This window comes from Lepisosteus platostomus, chromosome 8, assembly GCF_059453375.1.
Source record: "Lepisosteus platostomus isolate fLepPlt1 chromosome 8, fLepPlt1.hap1, whole genome shotgun sequence".
Lineage (NCBI taxonomy): Eukaryota > Metazoa > Chordata > Actinopteri > Semionotiformes > Lepisosteidae > Lepisosteus > Lepisosteus platostomus.
This window is the reverse complement of record NC_142618.1, coordinates 9881513-9891889: the sequence shown is the minus strand read 5'-3', so window position 1 is coordinate 9891889 and position 10377 is coordinate 9881513. Positions and strand designations below refer to the sequence as shown.

Below are 10377 nucleotides of genomic sequence, written 5' to 3'. Positions count from 1 at the left end.
TTGTGAACATTTCTCTGGCAACCTGAAACACCTTTTCAGTTTATCAGTTTCTAAAACTGAATTTAGTCCATGTCAATATTGATACATTTTGTTTAAAAGGAAAATGTATTCACAAACCAGGGGTGCACATAGGCAGGAAATGCAATGTTCTGACTATGTTTCTACCTCAGTCACTTCAATAAAGCACGCACTTGGGTTCAAGATGCTTTGCAAACGATGGACGACACAACTAAAGTGTGTTGTAAAACACAGAACAAATGTGTGGCATTCGGCAACATACACCCTCCAATTCCCAGTCTGAGACTGTAAGATTGTGATGTGCGGTTCAAACACTTTTCAACCAAACGTGTCTGACTTTCGCAAAGTGAACAGCCCGAACCGGCACAACACATCCGCGCCTCTGCCGAGGCGGTCTTCCTACCAGACCGCGTCTGTCGTCACGGCTGGGCTTTGACAACTACTCTTGCTTTGTCGCGGTTCGTTTGAAGGCGTTTTTGACGTAAACTTAGTCCATTTAAAATGCAATCCGTTTTTTTTCTCTTCTGAAGCGTTGCTTGGTGTGAAATCACGGACCTCCATTGTGCTCAGGTTCTTTCGGGTGAGCAGAGTCACTCCCACATAGGCGTCAGGCGCGCTCTCCTGAAATTCATCAAGGCCATTCAAGGGTCTCTGCAGAGACGCGAGCTCCCCACTAACCCCAGCTCAGCACAACGGAGCTTGAATTACCGGCTGGATCGACTTGGGGAGGGTGGAAGCCAGGAGGGGGAAAAAAAAAACAACTTGGGGAAAAAAGACCCCTAACAATCTGCAAAGAGATGCACACAGAGAAAATTCTGATTCGCCCGAACATATTTACTGGATTACATTAAACATTTTTTTTAAACTTCTGAATGTGCTGAATGTACATGGAGTATCCCAAGCCTTTATCCCTGTGATTCCTGTTTAAATCCGATTGGGCATCGGACCACTTAGGGGGAAAACTGCTTCCCATCAACCAGGGTGGACTATCCTTATAGACCGAAGTCTTGCTTTTATTACGTTAGTGAAAATGAGTTGTTGCACCGGACGATGCGCGCTGATCTTCCTATGCACTTTCCAGCTGGTGAGTAAGACTGCGTTTTTGTTTTCTCATTCTTACATGTGCAAATCCACAAGATGTTCGTCCAGCGATCGTAAACATACGACCCATTCCTAGGGATTGGCTATACACAATTATTATTTTTTTAAAAACAGACACTATACACAATAGTCCATATTTGATTATAGCAAAGAGGCAGATGAAGAGCTTGAAAGCTTATCTTTGTGGTACAGCGCAGTTCACATCAGTGAAAGATAACGGCGCTCTTTGGGAAAATAAAGGGCAGTCATATACTGTATAGAGCGGATCTCTCGCTTCCTGTATCTTTGTGCATAAGGCGAAAACAACTTTATGGCGTTTTTTTCCCCCAGAAGTATTATTTCTTTGTTTCTTATGGACTATGTTTTCAATATGCAGTGCAAGCGGTGATCATTGTAACTTAATACGTTCGTCGTGTCTTGCTAATTAACAGTAAACCTTCTATGCAAAATTAAACTATTTTATTAGCACAGCTGGGTCCTTGCAGTGCTGCTGTCTGAGAGTGATCGGAGTTGTGGTAAATATGACTGCTCTTATCAAAACCAAAGTGTAACGGATCAAGTCAGGGTGATTTTTTTCTGTGAATAATGCGAAGCGCGGTTAATAATCTGCCCTTTTTCTTTTTGACGGCACTGAATATCGAAATCGCCGTGGAAGGCGCCTGTGATTTCAGTTTTAGCAATGTATACAATAGGTCCAGATGTACAGTAGCTGTAACAAAGAGAAACTCGCAAAACAAAGATACCTCATGTGCTTTTAAGAGATGAGTTTTTACAGCCACACACACTTTATTACCAACACTATGGACCAGTGTTTGAAGGCAAAGCGATCAGTTGCAGGTAGAATATTTAATCGTGGTTCCTTTGTTTACATTGCGACCGTTAGGTACTGTATAGTACAGTGATTGATGTACAGTGTACAATGTGGAATCCGTGCTTTTTGGTCAATGAGCGGCGATCTGCTTTGGGTTTAGTGGAATAAATAAGCTATTTAAATTGCAATAATATAACGCTGATCTTCGTTAAGAGGAAATGGTTTTCGATATTTAAAAAAAAGATCAAACACAGAGTGAAATCTTCTAGGATGGTCATTCTTTTTAAGTTGCAGGAAGAATGATAGCCATCATCATCTATCCTGTAGAGAGATATTGGTTATCGGAAGCTTTCATTGGCTAAGCAACAGAATTACTAGAATCAAGTTTTCCAAATTAATGTATTTTAGAATATTTAAATACTCTTTCATGGTTCTCTTGCAAATGAATCAGAAATATTTACTTCCCGTTTCACAAATGTTAAATCTGTTAATTGAAGTCGTAGATGCTACTGGGCAGCGTAAAATGTGTTTGTTTTTTCTCCCAGTATAGGGAGGAATACTTTCATGAACTTGATTTTTGTGTAGAGTAATGGCTTTTTTTTACAGAGGTGATTTCTTTGTGAATGTGCAACACGAGAAATTCTTCACGTATTCAAACACTATTTGGCGCTTTTATTATCTAGGTAAAATATAAATAGATATTTAATGACCATGACATCTTGTTCAGTTAATTAATATTAAAATGCTGGCTGAAGTATTAAGAATCGTATTCTATGCTTTATTCTAATGGATTGCACCACGAGGTGGATGAAATAGTTATTCTCCAAATGTAAAGTACTTTGGCATCCTTTGAGACAGAAAGCGCTTTAAAAATGTGAATATGAACTATTATCATATAGAACCTTTTGCTGGTTTTGAAACAATACGGAGAAAGATTTCATGTCTTGGGCTTTACAGAGCAACGGGATTTTGTTGTTTGTGTACTTAACTCCAGTTTAAAATTCTCACGTTACATTAATCCATTGAAGTAGACTTTAACATCTATTCCATGTGACATAAACGTCTGATAACGATAACATGTTTCAAGCGATTTCTAGCATGAATAGGGCTGATGTTAATGTAGGATTAGAATGTACAGTCTTTTGGCATGATTGTTTTGTTGCTCACCCTGGAAAAGCCTGGAGTCTGGAAGCCAGCAATGTCAGTGGGTACTCAATATCTCAGAACTACATCTTTTAAGCACATCTCAAAACCAGAGCCACACTTGTTACAAAAGATCCTTCTGATTAATGTTGCACGTCCCATAGATGAGATGCTGTTTCTTTCAAAGATTAAACAAGAGACATTTTCCTGTAAGAAAACAGAAGAGGGATATAGTGCCATATGAACTTAGGACAAAGGAATTGAAGTCCTTTTAAAATGTCTCTTCTTTACATGAAGTGTAATACTGCTTTAGAGTGTGTGTGACCTCCAGTAATGTGGTAATCTGGTGCAGAACATTGTGCACATAATGGAATGAAACCCATTTTATTATAATCTTCTCATGCTGGTTGTTTTAAGCTCCACATTCTATGGACCCTGTAAAGATTTGCCACACCTTTGTGGTTTTGTGACTTTGACAATTTTATTAACTTATACATATAAATATTGTCTTCACATTTTGTCCTTTTAACACCAAAAAGGAATACGTAACTTCGGTTTTAGTAGGAACATATACTACAGCCCAGTATGTACAGTATGTTTTTAAATGAAAACCTTTTGGCCATTTAATGGATCTTCTCAGTTAATTATTGTAAAAATTGGGTTGTGTATTGAAAAAATCAAAACATGTTTTGCAGTCACTTTCATGTCATTCTTTTCAGTTAAGGAAATGCAGGACTGAGGTTGTATTAAGTTCTGAAGAAAGAGAAAGTTCTGTCAGTAAAAACAGTAATTTTGAGAAACTAATCAGGATTAACCATTGTTTTTAAGTGAGACAAACTTAGATAGTGGAAAATGCTTTGTAAAGGGGGAATAATGTTTGTTACATGTATGAAACATAGACGTGATTAAGCACTCTGGAATATCTCTGTTGGATTTTGCCTGTCTTCAAAGATGCTGGCGTATTGAAAAACAAAAAACACCCTTTATTAAAATAACACAGTGATATCATCTTGGTCTAACAGACATGAGTAACACTACAGCGTTACCTATCCTGTCTCCATTATCCTTCACTGGTCTCCTTCAGAATAGCAACATTGATGTGGAAATGTGTTCTGTGCTCCATCTAAACATGGTTAGAAGAACTACACAATTTCCATACATTACTGGGTATTATTAACCAATGCATGAAAAACAATACAGCTGAAGCTAGCAATGTGTAAAATAAAATTAACAAAGCTTAATGGCTAATACGGAATAACAAGGGAAGCACAAGATGTTTACTGAACAAAGCACAAAATCTGCTATTCACAAATCAGTTTTAATACAGTTAGGAGTCTTTCGCCTTCTGTGCCTTCTGTCATTCCCGCTGTAATGAAATTGAAAGCCCTTGTTATTCGGTGGTTTACTCTGAGTAATGTGACTGTAGCCATGGAACTGTGCTGGGTAGCCTGTGAAGTGGTGATGTTCCATGTCCGCAAGGCAGGACAGGCGCAGCTGTGCTTTCTGGTCATAAATATACAGTTAACTGTACACAGTGGGTGAGGTGACACTTTGATACCAGCGGGAGCCGTAGATATATTACATTTATGTAAAGAATAAATCTCCTGCATCGTCCGGTGAAAGCAGTTGTTGTAGAGCAGTCAGGTTTAGCTCAGTTCGGTGTAAAGTCCCGGGTTTCTAAGTGAAGGCCTTACCTTCTGTTGTGTCAGCTGCTGCTTTATTCCTCACGGTCAAATGTTCCCTTGAACACCAACGAACGCCTTAAAACGCACACCTTCAACTGAACATGCACACCTGAACTGAACAACTGAACATGCTGCTGCTGTGAGATAACTGATATATCGTAAATATTGTTTTGTTCTGAACTCTACAACTCGGATAGTTGTCACCAAACATCACTTGCTTTGTTGCTTTCTTGGGACAAGATTGCAACTGGAATTTGTTATTATTATCATCGTTGTTATTATTATTTTTTGTATTTCGCGGACGACCTTCACCAGGGTGACATACATTTACAGTATATGAAATTTATATGAGAAACAGTAAGTACAAGGAACAGCTACTGTATGTAATTACAGTGAAAAAAAAATGGCAGTTAGGCTAAAACAAGCTGGAAGTTGAATACAAGAGCTGCGCTAGGCGAAACAGTAGGAAACCAATGTATAGATAGTGTGGACACCATACAGTACCGATAGGGCATTGATGTATTATATGTATGTATTCCATGTTAGTAGTGAACAAGCACAATAAGCAAATTATGCTGCCTGTTTGAGGGTTTTAAGAACAAAAATGTGGTAGAATGTAAATCAGACCTGGGAAATGCTGTTTTATTGTAATGTTATTTTTTGCTTAATAAATCTGACTAAGAAGCATTTTAATGTCATACTGCTGCTCATGAAAATGAATAGGGTGGTTTGAGATCTGTTATATTACTCACAGAGACGGATAGATAATTTTGTGGCCTCTGGCTCTTTATATTAGGCTTTTAAAACACAAGCGGTTGACACTTTTAATTGTATCAGACTGTAGTATATCAATTTGAAGAGGAGCAATGTTTCAGTTAACTGAAAAAAAGCATCTATTTGGAAGACCCTCAATTTAGCAGGGCTACCCAGACGAATCATGTTTGCAATATTTCTAGACAACGTAATTGAAAGAGCTCTACACTCGCTGTGACTGTGGAGTTTTTCATCTAAATGTTTAAAGCATAGCTGTCCAATCATGGTCCTGGAGGGCCTGTATGTCTGCATGTTTCACTCCAACTTGGTACTTAACAAAATAAACAAGCTCGTTATTGGCTTAATTGGAGAAATTTGACAAATTCCTCCCAGCTTTTCAGATACCGCTGCTTTAAAAAGAGAATTTGAAAAGGCAGACACACCAACCCCGTGGGACAAGGAATGAACCCTGCTCTTTATCAAAGAGGAATATACCACAGATTTAAATGTGAGTTGGTTATAAGGATGATACAGTAGTCCAAACCGCGAGGACTGTCACCAATTAGCGAGCAAAAGTTCAACTTGCCAAAGCTGACTTAAAGGGAAAAATCCACTGTAGGTGTGTGTGGATCAGTTTCACCTGCAGTAGAGGATCCCTGTTGGTGCTTTTTGAACCTGCTCTTCAGCTGTCAAGATCGGGAGCTCTGAGGGTCCTCAGGGCTTCTTACCAGGCAAGATGGCACGATGCCGGAGCCATCTGTTTCCATGTTCGCTTAGGCCGCGAATGTCATGCATCCTCTCCCAACTGCACCTCATCATGTAGTTCTTCGTGGCCTATATTTAGCTTCTAGCTCTGTGGGCAGATGTGTTAAATGTGTAGTTTGTCCGATTTAACATGGCATCATCATTGGGGATTTTTAGAGTGGGATGTCAGTCAAACCTGAAGCAGATCGCTTTCAAGCCCCCGTTTGGATGGCTGTTTAAGCACAGGAGTGAGGGGGATACAGGACACAAGTGAGCTGAGTGTCTACATGGATGCAATCATTTAATAAGAGATTTACCCCTTGGAAATATGGAAAGAAATGTAAAATACGGGAGAACTCATCGATTCTTTTTTTAATGAATTTTTTTAAGGCCACGATGCTGATTTATCTTTTTCTTTCCCTTGGCTCTTCATTTTGTAGTGTAATTTAAGGCCCTGGCGGACCTTGATGCTCTTGTTAGTTGAGATCTTCAAAGGAAAACATCTGTTGTCTGTTTTGCAAGGAAATAAAAAATGTACAGAATAAACCGAGTGATAATGTATTACAGTAATAGAACTGCATTCTGTGCACCACGGGTATAAAGATAGAGTTCTCTGTTATGCTGCTGATACCTTAAGAAGAAATAAAAATAGCTAACTATGTCTTGCTTACGATTTGCAGCCTCCTGGTTCCAGCTTTCTTTGTTAATGAATTGAATAAACCACTAACCATGTTTTGAAAGTCTTAATCACTTAATTACAATTATTAAACCTGGACTCACATGACCCTACCAGAAGACTGTTTGCTAACCCATTTAACCTTGTGGTGACCCTGACTCTAAGCCAATAACAGGCTTCTTCTTTGTAACTGACAGAAGAGGACTTGCTTTAAATGAGCACTAGAATGGCTCACTCTACGAAGGAGTATCGGGCTTCTCGAAATGCCTGCTGTTACTTGTCAAAAGTTAATATTTTATATTTTACTTGAACTTTGCCTATCTGTTGCTGTTGGGAGGGTTGTGAACCAGTCTACCTCCTGCTGGAAAGATGAAGCTTCAGTCTGCTCAACTGTCAGAATTCAGTTTAAGAGCTGCCCACAAACAGGATACCTAGCTAGGACGTCAATCATCAATTCTTCCACATCTTGCTCAGGTTTTTAAAACGTAAAAAAATCATTTGAGGGAATGTTTTATGTTAGGAGAGCCTATTCTAATTTAAAATTAAATTAGCTGTAAACATACAGCACCGTATTGCATTCCCAACCAGTCTCTGGATTTGTCTGTTCTGTTTGTGAATGTTCATTATGAAAGCACAACAGCAATTTGGGATTTCTTTATTTTTTTCTTATATTTTGAATATACGCTTCATATGATATATGATAATACTCACTATACTGAAATCCCCTTGAAGAGAACTAAGGCTTTAATATTTAAGGCCACTTACCTTTTTTCCACCATGAGAAGCGACCGTGTGGCAGATGATTGGTTGGAATCTATTCAAGTCAGAGTAATTAGCTTCAGTGAATCAATAGAACCCAAGGGACATCGTCGTTCTCCATTCAGCTGAGGTGCTTTTCAAAAACATTTGCAGGATACTGACAATAGAGGGGATTTCTCCAGGGAGAATTTGTATTAGGTTTAACACCTGAGCTTTCTGGGGGGTGTAATTTCAAATGGCCTGTTAATTACTTTGAATTCTATATTGCTTGCACATTTCAGATGGCTATCTAATCCATCCAACCGTCCATTTTCTATATGACATCCAATACAGGGATGTGGAGGGTCCCGAGCCTATCCCAGCAAGCAATGGGCACAAGGCAGGGTACACCCTGGATGGGACGCCAGTCCGTCGCAGGCCACACACAGACACCGCGGCTTAACCTGTCCTTAGACTGTGTGGGAGGACACCAGAGCACCTGGAGGAAGCCCACACAGACACAGGGGGGACATATAAACTCCGTGCAAATAACACCCCACGACTGGACTCAAACTCCAGACCTGCAAGGCAGCAATGCTAACCACTGCGTCACAGTGCTGCCCAGCTTTCTAATCTATTGATTTAATTCGAAATATATCCACTATTTCACGTTGAGGGTGAGTTTGCTTGACAAAGAAATCCTTGAAGTATATCTTGGTAACCACTATATTAGGGCACACATTTTATGGGTCTGGTCACACTAATGACAGGAGTGATAGTTTTATGTTAGGGGCATTCCCTCAGACTTTTAAAACTTTTTAACACCACTTTGCTGCATGATAAATTCTTTGAGATGTGCCTCATTAGCTGGTTTCACAGATTAGTGGCTGGCTGTTTTCCGCAGGGGAATGGAAAATATTAGACCTCAGGGCTGTTCCAAACAGGACAAAGATAGAGGCTTCCAACGAATTCCACAAAGGCATATTTTTAATTTTAATGGTCACTTTTAACAGAAAGCACAGGGGGTTGAACGCTGAAGATGCATTATCAGTTTATAAGGACACGTGTCTAGCTGAAGCAAAGTGGCGCATTTAAAAAATATCAAACGCTTCCAAGTTTTATAAAATCTGTGTGTTTTTGTGCAAGCTGTTAAAGCCACAGCTGACAAAGAGGAGAAAAGAAATAGTTTACACCTCACTGGAACTTCTAGGTGATACTGTGAATTGAAGTTCTATAAACATTTAAAATATGTTACAGTGAACCTTGTATTAGATACAGGGCTCCAGGGCACAAAAGGACTTAATTAAAAATAACTTCCTGTTGATCCTGGAATTTGATATTGAAAATTAATAAATACAAATACAGTTCTTTAAAATATTGTCCTATATTTGAAATATTGTCTGATTAAGAAACATTATTAGTGCATATAATAATTAATCATTCTCTTTGGTTAATACTTCTGCCCAAGTGTATAATTCATATAATAACAAATATATAAATTGTACATTGATATATTCTTTTATGTTAACGATATTTTTAACTAATACATATGTAATGATACAGAATGTTTTATTTAAAGAGGTACATTTCAGTCTGCAATTTGTTTTAAAGGTTGCAAGTGCAGAACATCAGTGGTATAATGGAATTGACCTGCCTTTGTTACAGAGCTGTCTTTCCTCTCTACTTCAGAGATTGAGATCATGAACAGGTGTTTATGTTTGCTGAGTGCTGAGTGCATGACAGCTGGCACAGAGGCAATTTGCAGATTTCATGTTGCGGAAGAGGAGCCATACAAGTGGTTTTTCCTTGAACGTTATCAATGATTAATACCATACCATGCTACAAAGTAGAAAGAAGAGAACAGACTGATTCTGAAATGCAGCTGCCTTCTTCTTGAAAAGAAACTGTTTTCTCTTTCTAATATTCAGCATCGTATTTAGAATCTCCAGAAATGTTCCTTATACCCGCCCAATTAGGAATACCCTTCCTGTGACAAGTGAGGAAGAGGAGGCAGACACCTCTGATCCTCCTGCCTCTGAGCTGCTCGCCTCTGAACATGTCACAGGCAGCGCAGTCCGCAGGTCTATAAAATCTTTGAGCTCTATAAAAAACCTGATGATTGAAAAGACAGAACAGATAACGGGATATATTACAGATAATGTAATTGAAATTACCTCCTTAATAGCGGGGTGTGTAGCTATAGCAGAAGGGGGAGCAGCCATGTTTTACAAGATAAACAAGATAAGAATTCTCAGATTTCATGTTGTATTTATTTTATTTACTTTTATGGTATCTCTTTCCTTTTTATTGGTGAAGGCTGTGAAGCAATATTGCCAAATGAATTTCCCAAGTTTAGGATAAGGCCTGAGGCTCAGCGCCGCAGAAGGAGAAGCGATTCCCTCTCTGTCCAGTTGAGTGTGCTTGGCTGCAGTGTGGCTGATAGCAGGGCTCGGGGAATGTGGGTCGCAACACGACCCCCTATCATAACCCCCAAAGGCGGAGGTCATCCTGGCTTCTTCGGATCCACTTTTCGCCTGAGCCACTCAAGAAGTCCGTCAGCCTGCACTCACTTCAACTGGTACAGTACATTGACACAGGTCCCCACTCACCCTTGTTTAAGAGAACCCATATAGTCAACATAATGCAGATAAGCAGGCTCCCACAGCTGAAACGTTGTGTTTTCTTTCTTCTCTGTTCAGCATTCAGCA

At 39.3% G+C, this 10377-nt stretch overlaps 1 protein-coding gene across 4 annotated transcripts in view; it reads left to right on the top strand.

Moving 5' to 3' along the window:
* The first annotated feature begins 271 nt into the window (after positions 1 to 271).
* The window catches only part of LOC148655633 (sodium/potassium-transporting ATPase subunit beta-1-interacting protein 3-like), a 158980-nt gene continuing 148874 nt past the window's right edge, over positions 272 to 10377 (top strand). The window contains exon 1 of one of the 4 annotated variants that reach the window (XM_088642348.1): positions 272 to 1102. In XM_088642348.1, coding sequence (XP_088498474.1) covers positions 1049 to 1102 — 54 coding nt within the window. In that variant the 5' untranslated portion in view covers positions 272 to 1048. The remainder of the gene's footprint in view (positions 1103 to 10377) is intronic. The other 3 variants (XM_088642351.1, XM_088642349.1, XM_088642350.1) reach the window with 3 other exon arrangements.